The sequence below is a fragment of the Ochotona princeps genome, chromosome 13 (genome assembly GCF_030435755.1).
Source record: "Ochotona princeps isolate mOchPri1 chromosome 13, mOchPri1.hap1, whole genome shotgun sequence".
Classification (NCBI taxonomy): Eukaryota; Metazoa; Chordata; class Mammalia; order Lagomorpha; family Ochotonidae; genus Ochotona; species Ochotona princeps.
In genome coordinates, this window is record NC_080844.1 from 56,726,133 (window position 1) to 56,741,658 (window position 15,526).

The following is a 15,526-nucleotide window of genomic DNA, read 5'->3' on the forward strand; positions in this document are numbered from 1 at the left end:
AGGCTGATACAATGGACAGTCTGGGTCCTCGTGTTCTTGAAATTTAACTTCTCTCTAACCACAGGCTGCTGGCTGTGAAAAGGGCGGCCCAGATCGCCTGAGACTGGATTGAACCCAAAGCTTCCCCTGCAGGTGGAGTTGCAAGTTGCTTTTTGGCTGCAGGGGCACCTGGCTCCTGGTGCAAGTTTTGCAAGCATTTAGGAACAGCACTGTGGAAGAGGATTGGCACGCATTTTCACTAAGGGGTCATTTAGTAACTTGAAGAATTTGCAAGCCAGTTCCCTGCATAGACCGATGGATGAGATATGGTTGTTTTCTAATAAAATTCCATCTACAGGAAGAGGCTGCAGGCTATAATTTTCCTGTTCCCACAGAGGAAAGAACCTTGGTCTCAAAATCAGCCTGGCTGGCTTTAAACTCTCATATCTGTCCTCTGCTGGCCAGTATGAAACAGGTGGCTTAACTAAGCATGGAGCTATAAGGACTTCAAGGAAGAAGGCGGGGAGGAGGGGGACAATAATTTGGGCTCTGGAGATACAAGGCCCAGCCTTCCGGTCCTGCCTGTGCTCTCGTGAGCTGTGCGACCTTAGGTAAAGCCCTTCTCCAAACTCCCCATCTCAGAGCCGTGCTGAGGACTAGAATGTGCTGGGTGTGTGTGAGTGCCATACCAGCAGACCTCTAAGTCCACGTGCATGGCAGGTGACACTGTTCCGGAAGTATTAGTAGCCGTTGCCAGCCTTCTATCAGCAGGATTTTCCTTATTATTATTTTTTTTTTTTTTACCAGTGTTGGGATTATACCAGTCAAGCTACAGGGACGTGACGTGGATAGCACCAAGTGATAGCTCATTGCTGGTGTAATCCCTTAGACCTGGGAGCCGGCCTGCCCTTGCAGGAGTGGTGGAGGAAGGCTCCTTACTGACCGCTGGTTATCTTGGCATCTAACCTGTGATCGGTACTGTGTGAGCTGCTGGGGACGCTAGAGAGGGCATGATGTGTGTCCATGCCAGGCTCTGCTCACTTGCTACTGCCGCCTCTTCCCCAGCTTGTGTTGCTGCTGTCTTTGCTTATGCCCCTCTATTTGCCAAGTCAGCAGCTCCCCCATGCCCCATCCAGACCCCTCCCCTGCAGTCTGTTCCCTGGCAGCTCCCCATTAGTGAATTACCACCTCAGACCTTCAGTTCTTCTTAGCCTGGCAGTGATTTTAATTTTTGCCTGCCTTGCAGGCTCTGTTTCTTGTTCCTGGAGTGGGAGTTCTTGGAAGGGCAGGCTCATGCTCACCTCCTGGTCTCCATTGCCTTGTCTTTCATCTGGAGGGGGAGCATCCCCAAGATACAGGCGAGGATTGATGCGGATGTTGATGTAAGTCATAGACTAGGAGTCTTCATTCTAGGAGCTGTCAGCTCCTGCTGTCTGTCTCTTAACCTCATGGAGCTCCACAAAGAGCATTGCTGTTTTAGAACTCACTTAGGATAGAGAGTAGCCGAAGTGAAGAATGTGCTAGGTCTGGCCCTGTAGTCCTTTCCTGGCACAGTCCTCTTGCCTGTTTCCCATCTCTTTCCTGGAGGCAGAAGTGTGATCACAGGATGACAGGAGCCCGGATTCCTGTGTAGCCATTCAGAGAGCAGAGGCATCCGGGAGAGATGCCTGGGCAGGAAGGCCTGTGTCTGCTCTGTTTGAGAGATCAATGCCCAGAGCTGAGTAAAAATGAGCCCTTCTCCCCCCATAGCACAGAACACAGTGCCCATGCCTTTCAGCCAGTGCATGTGAGCACATTAAAGGATGTGAGGCTGATTAAAGACACATGCTGTCTTTAGAATTGGAGTATAATTAATCTGTCTAAATGTGCCTCCATCATTTCAGTCTGGGTCGCCTGTCTCAGGATGATGCTCCCACCATCTTTTCCACCTGCGTATGTACAGTGAGCTAGTTCCTGAGACAATTCTTTCACTTTGTATCTTGTCGCTCATGCTGGCATGGACTGCCTGGCACCTGCCGAAAGGTTTGGCTGCAGCGTGGATGGTGTACAGCTTGGTGGCCCCAAATACATTGCCATACATTGTTATGTTCTTTCTCAGCTGATGTTTGAAGCTGGCGTGTCTCTTTCTGGACCTCCTGTTTCAAGAATTAGTAGTGATATTGCTCTGGGATTCTGAAGTCAGGCAGCAGTCCCAGAATTGGGCTGACCCAGGGAAGTAGAGAGTATTAAAACCCAGCAAATAGGGAACCAGCAGCATCCTGGAGGGGAGGGACAGGATTGTGACTGCTGTCACCTGCCCTGATCTGTGGGCACTCACACCACTCAGGCATTGCCAGCCCAGAGTCATCATGGGACTTGGGAGGGGAGGGCAGGTGGAAACAGCCCATGTGCACAGTGGACAGCATTCTCATTTTATATAGCAGAGACAGGCAAGGCGCACCCCCGGTCCACAGAGCATGCTCACGTCTGTCCCTCGTTGCCGGGAGTCAGGTGGTGGAGTTTCACGGCCGGAAGACACTGCTGTTTGACTGATGATGCACTTTCCTGCTGACTCCAAGCTCTCGTCCCAGCCTCAACGACTTTTCTTGTTTCTTTTTCCCTTGTGTGTATCCTCAGAGGTGGGCGCACAGAGACGGCCCTCGCTTTGAAATACCTTCTGCATGGTGGCCTCCCCGGAGGCAGAAATGGATCTGTGCCCCAGCTCCTCATCATTGTCACAGATGGGAAGTCCCAGGGACACGTGACACTGCCGGCCAAGCAGCTGAAGGAGAGGGGCATCACCGTGTTTGCCGTGGGGGTCCGGTTTCCCAGGTAAGACCTTTCGGCCTGGATCAGCCCTCATGCAGCTGTTCCAGGGACTGCATCAAGAGAAGGCAGCCAGAGAAGCCATCTGGGCCCTGCATGCACCTGTCTCAGCCTCACTTTACAGTTTTGCCTGATACCCAGGGCATCCTGTTCCTTGGGAATTGGGGAGTCTGCGGCATCTCTCGCTTCATCTCTAATGTGGGCAATTAGAGTCCTGGCAGACTCCTGGCATCACCTTACTCCCCCGGGCAGGTGGGCAGCTCAGGGCCAGGATGGTTCTTTAGTCCACCCCCATGCTTTTTCTTCCCAGTGGCCTCTTCTCTAAGCCTGGCTCTCCCGGGACATGGGAGCAGGGGACCACAGGAGATGCCCCAGCTTCACCCTGGAGGCAACTGCCCCGTTTTTCTAATTGTAAGCAGAATAATTCAGAAAAAGATTCCGGTCAGCCTGTGTCACAGCCCACACTGGGGAACAGGGGTACAGGATCTATGTCTCTTCCTTCCTCTCTAGCCACATATATCCAGATCCTGGAGGACATAGGTCCTTCCAACTCTTAAACCACCCCCCAATGGACACAATATCCAGTCTGCAGGTCGCTAGTTGCTATGCAATGATTTGAGGCACTGTGCCTGCAAATGCCGCACATAGATGATTCTCTTAATTTTAGTTTATTGTCTCAGTCATACAGGTTGTGTTCCTCATGCCAGGAGCTGTTTTGGGTTCCTGGGTTATGGAGACAACAATTCAAAGGTCCTTCATTTTAAAAAAAAATATTTATTTTTATTGGAAGGGCAGATTAATGGAGAAGAAAAGAGACAGAAAGATCTTTCATTCACTGATTCACTTTCCAAGTGGCTGCAATAGCTGGAATTGAGTCTGTTAGAAGCCAAGAGCTTTTTCCAGGTCCTCCATGTGGGTTCAGTGGCCCAAGAAGCCATCTTTTGCTGCTTTTCCCAGGCCATTAGCAGGGAGCTGGATCAGAAGTGGAGCAGTTGGGACATGAACCAGTGCCTGTATGGATGCTGGTACTTGCAGGCAGAAGATCAATCAGTTGAGCCATTGTGCACGCCCCAGTCCCTGCACTCTCAATGCTTCCATTTAGGAAAGGAATTGGATAACAAGTGAATGAATAAACCTGTACAAGTGTACTCCAGAAAGCTTGTAGGAAGATGCAGTCAAAAGATAAATTTACTTGACTGCCTAAAAAATTTGAAACGCACGCATGGTCTTTTGGTAGTATGCTTTTTGCACTGTTCTCAAGTGCCCTCGTAATTTCAGGTGAAAATAGAACACAAAGCATAAAGGGTTGAAAATGTGATGGGATCTGGAGAGGGCAGCTGTTTTAGCCATGGGGATCTGGCAGGACTTATTTGAGGAGCTGACCTTTGAGCAGAGACTTGGGTGAAGTAAGAAGCAAGCCCTCAAGGTAGCAGGGAGAGGAGCAAGAGCTCCTCTCATCAGGTGAATGGCAGGTGCAAAGGCCGCGAGGCCATCACAGGCTCAGCATGTGTGACAGGAACAGCAAGGTAGCTGGGGAGTGGCTGGTGCCCAGCAAGTGAGGGGGAGAAGGGTAGAGAAATACGATGGGTGAGATGAGGGGGGCTTGGTCGCCGAGACTTGGCTGCAACATATGGCAAGGATGTGTGAGTTCACTGTGGCTTGGATGGGAGGCCTTGGAGCATTCTGAGCAGGGACATGACATCTTCAGATCACACAGGCTGCTGGGAGCAGGGCTGGGGGTTGGGAAAGGTCATAGATGGGGCGGTGAAGGAATGGGTTGAGAGGCCTTTGCTGCACTTTGTGCAAGAGATAAAGGGAAGCAGCATGGGTGGGCTGTTGATGTGCTATGAAGGCAGAGCAGTGGAACAGCTGGTGAACTGGAGGAGGGGCATGAGGGCCCAAGCCCCAGAGGGACTGTTGGGGCCATTTACTGACATGGAAAAGATTAAGTTGGGGGAAGGACGTGGGAGTGGAACTGTGTTCTTGATATTTCAGCAGATACGTGGCCGTAAGAATCTGGAGAAGCGAGGGGCTAGTGCTGTGGTGCAGTGGGTTAAGCTATCACCTGCAATGTTGGCATTCCATATAGGTGCTAGTTTAAATCCTGGCTGCTTCACTTCTGATTCAACTTCCTACCAATGTGCCTAGGAAAGCAGTAGAAGATCACCAGTGTGCTTGAATCCCTGAATCTACATGGGAGACCCAGAAGAGGCTCCTGGCCTCAGCCTGGCCCAGCCCTCGCCACTGGGGGAGTGAACCAGCACATGAAAGACCTTTCTCTCGGAAAGATTTATTCATTCATTTGCAAGGCAGAGTGGTGGGGAGAGATCTTTCATCTGCCCATTTACTCCCAAATAGTGGCAACATTCAAGTTCGTCTTCCACGTGCATGGTGGGAGCCTCAGGACCTGGGCCATCGTCTGCCTGCCCAGGTGCATCAACAGGGAGCTAGATTGGAGTGGAGCAGCTGGGACTAGAACCAGCGCTCAACTTGCAAGTGATCCCCTAGGGAGTGGGTTCGGAAAGGAACAATCCCCAGTGACCAGCGTGTAGCTGGAAGGAAGAAGAAAGTGAGGGAGGCTGAGGAGCTCTGGGGTGTGGCCCGTTGAGCCCTTGGAGCTTCTTGGCAGGTGGGAGGAGCTGCACACCCTGGCCAGCGAGCCGTGGGAGCAGCACGTGCTGTTGGCAGAACAAGCGGATGACGCGACCAACGGCCTGCTCAGCACCCTTGTCCATTCTGCCCTGTGCACCTTCCATGCTCCAGGTAAGGGCCTCCAGCCTGGCAGGCTGACCCGGAAGGAAGTGGGAAGTGGGGTGGGGAAAGGAATGTTGGGTTCTGGTAACCTGTGCCCTGGGCATTGTGTTCTGTCTCCCAGCATCCCACTCCGGGTTTCCCAGCTAGGCACTCTGAGCTTGGCTCTGTGGAGGGTAGTGGGGCAGGGAAAAGGACCCACGGCTTGAGACCCCTAGCTTGAATCCACTCCTGCTGCCTTGATCAGGGAGCATAGGAAGGCACTGGACATGGGCCAAGCGCCTTGTCTGCTGTGGTCCTTGCTCATGTCAATGCAGAGCTGGAGTAGAGCTGTTTCCATAGCCCCTGCAAGTGTGCACATGCCTTATAGCCATGGTGGCTGGGCCTGCTCAGAGACTGCCCCCACTGGAGGGCTGCCTTGAGAGGCAGCCTGGAGACCAGGACTGGAACTCCAAGAAGCTGCTGCTCTGAAAAGCAGGGGTGAGGGGAGGAGGTGTGAGGTCTTGCCCTCCCCACTCTCTCTCCATCTCCATCAGACTGCCAGGTGGAGGCCCACCCCTGTGAGCGCAGGACGCTGCAGACCGTCAGGGAGCTCGCTGGCAGCGCCCCCTGCTGGAGAGGCTCTCGACGGACAGACGCTGTGATGGCCGCACACTGTCCCTTCTACAGGTGCGTCCGCAGGGTCTCAGGCAGCCTGGTGGGAAAGGGGGAACAGAGCCTGGCACTGTGACACCTGACAGATCAGAGGGAGGGGAACAGCGAAGGGTGAGGCACCCACAGGGGCTCTGCAAGTTGGCCAAGGAGCCAGAAGCTGGCCTCGGGCTGTTGTTCTGTCATAATGCCTTCCTTTGAGCACTGCTGAATTTCACTCACAGGGGCAGGTGAGAAGGGTGAGGGGTTCCTGGGGAGTGGAACTCAGGTGCTCCCCTGCACCTGATCCCTTGCCCTCCCTGGTCCACCCCTTGCTGCTGCAGGCCATCTCCACATGGCGCCTCTCTGTGGGGACTGGGGATCTCTCTTGCACCCTTGCTGGAGGGCTGGGGTGAACCCACTGTGTCTTTATCTTGGGGTCTCACAGTGGCAAGGAGTACACAGTGTGTCATGGAGGGGGGGGGGGGAAACAGAGCTAAAGAATCCAGAGATCCAGAGTGACTTGGCTGGAAATGGCTGTGACCTGCACTGGGTCACAGGAAACCAGACCTGTGGTCTTGGGCCATGCCTAGGCTGCCAGAGGCTGGCTCTTTTCAGCACCAAAGCACCCTAGCGAAGGAGTGCCATTTGTGCTTTCCCCAGTGAGCATGTCTAAGGGACTGCTGTGAGCCCAGCCACGAGAAGGCAGGCACAGTCCCTGCCCTCAGGAAGCCCTGGTCTAGAGCAGTTGGACGAGGTGGCCTGTGACTGGCCTGAGCCATCATGGTGTTGGGCTGTTTGATGTTGGGGAGGTGAGAGCCCTACCTGGGCACCCCCAGCAGGTGGCAGGGAACCAATCATTTGAGCAATCCCCACTGCCTCCCAGGGTCTACACTAGCAAGAATGTGGAGTCAGGAACTAGAGCTGGGGATTGAACCCAGGAGCACCCCATAAGATGCTGATTTCTTCATCACCCAGGCCAAACACCCAGGCCAGCCCCTTGAGATCTTAGCTGACTTGATTTTTAGCCTGTTCTACCCTAGGAAGACCCTGACACAGAGGTGAGCTGATTAACCAGCTCCTGCGGTGGGCAGCCCAGCATGGAATCTTGTTGGTAAAAACTCTAGTTTGAGAATTTTAGCAAACCTAAACTGGAGAGTTTCCTTAGTGGGAGGTGGAGCATACCATGGCTCCAAGAAACAAAAGGAGGTGGCTTTCTGCCCTCTTGGGGAGTAGCTATTCCTCCCACAGCTGGGCCCATCACCCCAGAGATGTGGATGGGAGGGGCAAGAGGTGAGGCCTAGAGGGCATGGTGTGTGGGTTCAGAATCCAGGGTGAGGGAAGGATTATGGGTCCCGGCTCTGCCATGGTCCAGTAACTGTGTGACTTTGGGGAGCCCATTTTCCACCTGGAGGAGGACAGCCTCAGCTCTTCTGGTAGCAAGGGGACCCGAGGTAGCAATGCAGACACCTGGCACAGGAAGCCCTGGCCCTGGAAATGGTGGCTATTTGGGTACCTGTGCTCAGACACAGCTGAGCCGCTGTTGAGTGTGCTGACCAGAGAAGCAGCACATCTGGGGAGAAGGGAAGGCTGCTCATTCCCCTTGCCGTGTCATCAGGAGTGCAGCTGAAAACCATGGGAACTGAAGACCAGAGAAGGTGAGGGTCTTGTCTGTTGTCACACAGCTGGTGTCCCAGTATTCCTGCCACTCCCTCCCTGCACTGTGGGCCTCAGAAAGGAATTGGATAACGAACGTTGCTTAACAATGGTGGTAGCCAGCTGCCCTCACCTCTTCCAACTGTGTCTGAGTAGTTGGAAACTGTCCCTAGTCTATGTGCAGACTGAAGGGTAGAAGCAACAAGGGGCCATTAGCAAGTCTGTCCGGCCCCACCTCTGAGTGGGGACAGTGCGTCAGCTTTTAGTGTTTGTCAGGCATCTCTGGGTTTCTGCCCTCCCTTGAAATGCTTTGTCTTCCTACCACTCTGTCTCCTTGGATTTTTGCAGCTGGAAAAGAGTGTTCCTGTCTCACCCTGCCACCTGCTACAGAACCGTCTGCCCAGGTAGGATCTGCCCCTTGGGCTCACCAGCTCTTCTGGGCCCAGGCTGGTGTGCCAAGGGGCATTTATAATCAGGGGCTGGGGCTGGGACTGCTCTCTGGGCAGACGGTGTGCATGCTGTATACATCCCGCACTTCGGGAGTATCCATTCACAAAGGATGGGAGACAGCTTCAGAATTGTACCCCCCTTAGCCAGTGTTCCTTGCATTGGTGAGAGGCTGCGGTGAGGAGCAGCTCTGCAGACGGCCTCAAACACAGCCCAGCTCAATGTTGCCTCCCCTGTACAGTGGGTACTCAAAGCCTGGAATCCACATTTTCCTCCTCCACACGGTGGCAGTTATGAACCAGCAGGGCCGAGTGAAGAGCACTAGGCAGTACCCTTGGAAGTGCTTCATCTGCACCCCCTACTCCAGATGAGCAGGAGGCATGGGCAACAGCGTTAGGTATCACTTAGCACGGTTCTGCCTTGGGCCGTCCCAGCTCCTTCCCAGGGGTCTGGAGGTTCCCACAGTGTGTGGGTGGCCTCACTGTGGCTTCCCCACTGCTTCAGCATATGCAGCAGATGCTCGGTCAGATGCTACTGCCCATCAGTCCGCCCGCTCTTTCCACATCGCCCCTGCAGCCCAGACAGCAGGCCCTGCGTTAGTCTTGGTATTTTTTTTCCACTGACAGTCTACCCTTCAGCGACAATGGTGTGACCTGCCAGTAGCAGCTTGCATTTAGGCAAAAGGACAGAAGTTAGCAGCCACTGGTCACCACCCTGTCCACGTCCTTTGCATGCATGCACGCCTGAAGGCCCTGTTTATTTTCAGTGACCCTGGGAGGGAGTTCATGTTGTATCCACTGGATTTGGAAATAATTGATAAGGAGATTGGTCAGGAGTTCACACATGGACCCTAGGGTATTGCAGATCACACACTTCAGAGTCGGCCTGTTGCTGGCACTGGCTGTGGATTCTGCATCATCTGCACTCGGCATCTGAAAGCAGACACTGACTCGCCTGTCCGGGGAGGACTGCTTCATGCTGAGCTCACAGGGATCAGGTCATTTCATGCACACAGCTGCCGTGTGGAGCAGGCTTGGTCATCGGGGACAGCGAGGACAGACACTTTAGGGATTAATTAAGGTGCCTGTGATCATGAAGCTGGTCAAGTTCATCGCTAAGCCACCTGACTATAATAGGATGTGCAGGCTCATGATTCTGCGCTAGGCCACAGCGGCCATAAGGAACCACCACAGGCACAACTCAGCTCACAGGCGCCCCCTCCCCTGGAACCCTGAGTCCCTGAGACATCTGGGCTGCCACTGTAATGCCCTGAACTCCTCCGGGCCTTCCCAACAGCCGTGGGGAGATGACACTGTGTTCCTAGAATCTGAGCCAGGAACTGGGACCCACTGGGCCGTGCCCTGTGTGTCGTCATGGGCCACAGCCAGCTCTTCCTCTGTGTGTGTTGCTCCTCTGCTGCAGGAGCTGTAGCTGGTTTTCTGATGGACCATGGTGGGAAGGAAGGAACTGGGTCTGGGTGGGTGGCCCTCTTGCCTCCCATGCTGGTGGACAGCGCTTGGCTATTAACTCGCATCTCCCCGCTAGGCCCCTGTGATGTCCACCCCTGCCAAAATGGAGGCACATGTATTCCAGAAGGGCCAGACAGATACCACTGCCTCTGCCCGCCGGCCTTTGCAGGGGAAGCCAACTGTGGTACGTATGTATGGGGCTCCCAAGACTGACCACCGAGGGACGGGTCTGCCACCATTGGCACTCCTGGGTACGAACCTGCCTTGGCCTTTGAGAGCTATTGGCTTCCCAGCGCCCCTCTGACTCATGGCACAGCCTCCATCCAAGTGCCCCGGGAATAAATCCGTTGGGTTTCAGAGCTCCAGGCAGGACAGGAGCTCCTGGCTTATCAGCCCTAGAATGCCCACTGCCTGATGTTTGAGCACAGCTGAGCCCAGCTGGAGGCTGAAGCCAGCCTAAACTGGCCCAGGTTCTGCATAGAATCATTTCTTCTCTCTTCCATGATGGAGCAAGGAGCCCCAACCCCTTTTGCTTTTAAAGGTGTGAAATGATTGTACTGGTTGAACACCCCTTATCTGAAAATCTGAAATGCAAAGTGCTCCAACATACAGAATTTTTGGAGCTCTGTTGATGCTCCAAATTTTTGGATTTGAAACTTGGTGTGTTGGTACATCTGGCAGAGCTGAACTTGACAGCGGTGTCGCTGTGCCTCCCACAGCCCCAAAGCTGAGCCTGGAATGCCGAATTGATGTCCTCTTCCTGCTGGATAGCTCCGCGGGCACCAGCCTGGAGGGCTTCCTGCGTGCAAAGGCCTTCGTGAAGCGGTTCGCCCAGGCGGTGCTGAGCGAGGACTCCCCGGCCCGCGTGGGCGTGGCCTGGTACAGCAGGGAGCTGGTAGTGGCGGTGCCCGTTGGGGAGTACCAGGACGTGCCCGACCTGGTCAGGAGCCTGGACCGCGTTCCCTTCAGTGCCGGCCCCACTCTGACTGGCAGCGCCTTGCGGCAGGTCACCGAGCGTGGCTTTGGAAGTGCCACCAGGACGGGCCAGGACCGGCCACGCAGGGTGGTGGTGCTGCTCACGGAGTCACACTCTCAGGACGAGGTGGCCGGCCCGGCACGTCATGCCCGGGCCCGAGAGCTGCTGCTGCTGGGCGTGGGCAGCGAGGCCGTGCGGGCGGAGCTGGAGGAGATCACGGGCAGCCCAAGGCACACGGTGATCTACTCAGACCCCCGGGACCTCTTCAGCCAAGTCCTCCAGCTGCAGGGGAAGCTGTGCAGCCGGCCGCGGCCAGGTGAGGTCCCCCTTAACAGTTCTTCGTGTTTCCCAGTGCTTGTGCGGTGGCTTTGGCCCCCCTCTTTCTCTGGCCACGTGTTGGGTCACTTTTGTTTATTTGTCAAGGACACGACTCTAACGGCACTTTCTGAGGCTCCTTTTCATAGGGGTTAAGCTATCAACACCTTTAGCACAGAGCAAGCTCTCCACAAATTGGGGTGTTACTGTTTATTCCCTTTTCTTGGTGTCATCACAAAGATGCCTGAATCTCCAAGTCTCCCCCAGAACAACGTCATGACCTCTCTTGGCAAGTTGGCGTCAGAAATACAGTCCCAGTGCACACATGCATGTACACACATGACAAACAAATGTCTCATGAATCAATGCTCTGTTGCACTGGGCTGCTTTCTGACTTCTTCCTCTTGTCTCACAACCTGTAAGGCCAGCTTCCCGACACCTCCTCTGCATCTCAGTCGCTGCCCCAGCTGGTAGCTCTCCATTTCCTGCTTTCTCCCTCCATGCCATTCTCCCCATTTGTGTTTGTATCTCTGCCCCATAACTGTCAGCCCACTGAGGGCAGACATCCACCTGCTTGGTGCACATGGGGCAGCAGGTGTCCTGCATGCAGGGGACAGCAGGTGGCGGGTGCTCTGTCATGCTCTGGCTGAAGGCACAGCTAAAGACACCATCCCAATCCCAAAGCATGGTGACTTGTATCATCATCGTTTATTTCTTCTCCTTAGAGCGCAGAGACTAACTGGCTGGGAGGGTGGCTTGGTGGTCTTGTGGTTCCTACCCTGAAACTAGGCGGGGAGAAGAGATTGAGGAAAAGAACAAGGCAGGCAACATTGACTTGCACAGTTCAAAACTGCAACTTGCAACTCCAAGAATTCCTTTTGGTCATATCACATTGGACAGGACTGGGTTATGTGGGCACTCCTCACTGCCAAGAAGCCTGGGAAACAGTCTGGCTGGACATTCAGATTGTGGGATTCCAGGAATCAGAGGGCTCCTGTGATGAAGAGCAGGCTGAGGGGTTGGAACCTGCAGGCGTTGGAACCTGCAGCAGGCAGGCTGCCCGACCTCGTCCTGCGCCTTCTGGACCCGAGCAGTGCCTGCTGTGCTGGGGGGTCCAGACCAGGCTCCTCTGTTCTTTCCTGCAGGCTGCCCGGCCCAATCGCTGGACCTCATCTTCCTTTTGGATGCCTCAGCCTCCGTGGGCCCCGAGAACTTTGCTCACATGCAGAGTTTCCTTAGAAGCTGCACTCTCCAGTTTGATGTGAACCCTGATGTGACGCAGGTGGGCCTGGTGCTGTATGGCAGCTGGGTTCAGGTTGCCTTTGAGCTGGATACCCACCTGACTCGTGCGGCTGTGCTGCGGGCCATGAGCCAGGCCCCTTACCTGGGTGGGGTGGGTTCAGCTGGCACTGCCTTGCTGCACATCCATGACCACGTGATGACTATCCGGAGGGGTGCCCGGCCCGGTGTCCCCAAGGCCGTGGTGATGCTCACAGGTGGCAGGGGAGTAGAGGATGCCGCGGTCCCTGCCCAGAAACTGAGGGACAACGGAGTCTCTGTCTTGGTTGTGGGCGTGGGCCCTGTCCTGAGAGAGGCACTGCGGAGGCTGGCTGGTCCCCGGGACTCCCTGATCCATGTGGCAGCTTATACAGACCTGCGGTACCACCAGGACATGATCATCGAGTGGATCTGTGCAGGTGAGGGGGAAGAGTTGGCACCTTTCAGAGCCACCTTCAGTGTCCAAGTGCAGGCTGAGCCTCTGTGTGCATGGGGCAAGGGCAGCAGCGTTTCCCAGTGACCGAGTATGCAGGCCAGGTCCTGTGTGTGATTGCACAGCTAGAACTGTCCCCATTTCACAGTTAAGGTGCAGAGAATGGCTCCTGAACTAGAGAATTTCTGCATTTCATTTAACTGGGAGCCAGTTCTAGACCCCGCCTCAAAGCTTTAAAAGAACCCCTGATTGACTCTGATCTAGATAGTGTGATGGAGTGTAATGCCAAGGCTTCCTTTTGCCAGAGATTTCCTGTCCATTTAAACTGTGTGGCACCAGTGACACACTGCCATGTACCCAGCACACACACACACGTGTGTCCGTATAAGCTCTGCATATAATGCATGTGGGAATATCAGGTGGAAACTAGGACTTACTAACTTAGCCAAGTAGCTTGTAACACCAACTGTCCTGGCCTGTGGCCCAGGGGCCTATGGGAGCCACTGCTCTAGTGGCCTTGTATCTGGTTCTGACTCAGCTGGACCTAAGTGGTGGGCGGGTTCTCTGTTGTAGAAGCCAAGCGACCAGTCAACCTCTGCAAACCCAGCCCGTGCATGAATGAGGGCGCCTGCATCCTGCAGAATGCAAGATACCGCTGCGAGTGCCGGGGTGGCTGGGAGGGCCCCCACTGTGAGAATCGTAAGTGGGCTCCTGCAGCAGTTGGAGCGGGGATTCTGAGGCCTGCCAAGGCCCAACAACTTGGCTACAGGTGGTCTTAGGGCTTTTGTTCAATGTGAGAATCAGTCATGTCTTTGCTATGGGTCCATAAAACACTCAGCTAGTACCTGGTACATCCCAGGGATTGCTCTATTGTGGGGATGCAGTAGTATGCTAGGCAATAGAATCTCTGCTCTTGTGGAGGCAGAAGGAGCTGGGTGGGCACGAGTGGTGTATGCAGCGGTGCTGAGCACCTAGAGAATATGACACAGAGGGAAGCCTTCGCTAGAAGCACGGTGCATCTGCGGTGATGACCGGGATGGAGGCAGAAGACGCAGGCTCAGAGGCAGGTTGGTAGATAGATTAGTGGGTGTGGGGACTGGGGCTCTTTGGTGTTTTCTGCTTGCTCTGTGAAATGAGAACAGCCATCTGCTGAGTGAGGATGGGGTTTATGAGATAGGTGACTGTCCAGAAGGGAAAGGAACAGATGGAGGACAGAGAGAACAAGTATGGGGTAGCTTTACTGTCCCCATGACTCACACTCAAGAGTTTAAAATTAGGCCGACATATGGGTGCTGGTTTGTGTCTCCACCATTCCAATCCAGTTCCCTGCTAATTGCCTAGGGAAAGCAGCAGTGGATGGCCCAAATGCTTGGTGTCCTGCCAGGATGAAACTCCTGGATTTGGCATGGTCCACCACTGGCCATCACAGCCAACAAACAGTAGATCGCTCTATAACTTTCCACTAAATACAAATTTAAACAAAGAGTGAACAGCCAGAAACCAGAAAACAAGCTGGAGCCTTGGGAATTCAGCCACCTGCAGGGGTTGGCTTCCTGAGGCCAGGGGTGGATGTGAAAGGCAAGCAGGTGGAGTCTGACCTGGAATCTTCTGCATAGTGGTTTAGGTTGTGGACTCACAGAAAGGTGCCAAGGGGACTCCTGGGTTGCGGGTGGGGTGAGGAGAGGCCTTGGACACTTGTGTTCTCAGAGTTCACGTCTTTTTCCAGGGGTCTTGAGAGGGGACGCCCCCCAGGCACACAGCCCCCACCAAGAGCCTGCAGGAGGACAGCAGCCACATCCTTCCCAGCAAGCCTGGGGAAGGCTGGCACACCCTGGGCGCTAAAAGGGGCCTCCCTGGGCACAGCATAGCTTTGGGGAGCCCCCGGAGTATCTGCTTTCTGCTTTGTCCCAAACCTTCTGCCCACCACCAGCCTTGTCTGGGAGAAGGATGTCCCAGCTGTTGATGGAGCTGCTGTCACCCACTGACATTGACACTGGAACTCTGGCTTATGTTGGTAAATACCTCTGTGCGTGCTTGTGGCATGTTGATGTGACATCACCTGCCAGCTCTATTGCCTGAGGGCCCAGAAGGATATCTGATGTCCAACGTCTACTTTGTCCACGCCAAGTGCTAGACACAGCCTTGCTGAGACGGCCTCACTCTGCGCAAGACGTTTCTTGGAGCGTCCTTCAGACCACAGAAGCAACAGCATTTCCAGGTGGAAAAAAGCATGGGCTTTTTTTCACTTACCCAGAATGCTGGATACTGAGTGAGTGGCATGTGTGACCTCCTCTGGGGGGTGAGGCCTGGGAAGATCCCAGAGTGGAACTTGACCAATCAACTGGTTAGTTTTATCTTGGGGGGAGGGCACCCATGTGGCTCTGGTCAGTGGTTGGTTTGGTATGGGCAGCATCCCCTTGAGGTCTTCTGAGAGTTTACTTAGAGCAGGGCCATTGTGGGGGTGTTTATCGGGCACTTCCTATTCTTATTGGGGGTAGAGAGGAGTGGAATTCTTAGGGTCAGCAGAAGATAAAAGGGGGTTTTGCTTTGTTAAAGCATAGATAAGATGTTTCTTACACTTTACTTTTTATACCTTTTGTTCTACCTGCTCCCATCTGCTGGTTTGCTCCCCAAATGTCTGCATGGTCTGGGACAGGCCTGAGCAGAAATTGGGAGCCCAGAGCTTGTTTTTCCCAGGAATATATTTCCACCTACCCAGCAAAGAGGCTAATTAAGAATATTCCTGTGACAGCATTTGGTAATAAGCAGTTCTTATCTCTCGGTCTC

At 54.2% G+C, this 15,526-nt stretch overlaps 1 protein-coding gene across 1 annotated transcript in view; it reads left to right on the forward strand.

Annotated features, from left to right (window-relative positions):
- The window catches only part of VWA2 (von Willebrand factor A domain containing 2), a 45,375-nt gene that overhangs the window by 25,683 nt on the left and 4,166 nt on the right, over nucleotides 1–15,526 (forward strand). Inside the window, exons 5-13 of the mRNA XM_004580217.2 lie at nucleotides 2,596–2,790; nucleotides 5,414–5,547; nucleotides 6,072–6,204; nucleotides 8,170–8,225; nucleotides 9,814–9,921; nucleotides 10,457–11,029; nucleotides 12,174–12,725; nucleotides 13,313–13,438; nucleotides 14,466–15,008. Coding sequence (XP_004580274.2) covers nucleotides 2,596–2,790; nucleotides 5,414–5,547; nucleotides 6,072–6,204; nucleotides 8,170–8,225; nucleotides 9,814–9,921; nucleotides 10,457–11,029; nucleotides 12,174–12,725; nucleotides 13,313–13,438; nucleotides 14,466–14,581 — 1,993 coding nt within the window. The 3' untranslated portion in view covers nucleotides 14,582–15,008. The remainder of the gene's footprint in view (nucleotides 1–2,595; nucleotides 2,791–5,413; nucleotides 5,548–6,071; nucleotides 6,205–8,169; nucleotides 8,226–9,813; nucleotides 9,922–10,456; nucleotides 11,030–12,173; nucleotides 12,726–13,312; nucleotides 13,439–14,465; nucleotides 15,009–15,526) is intronic.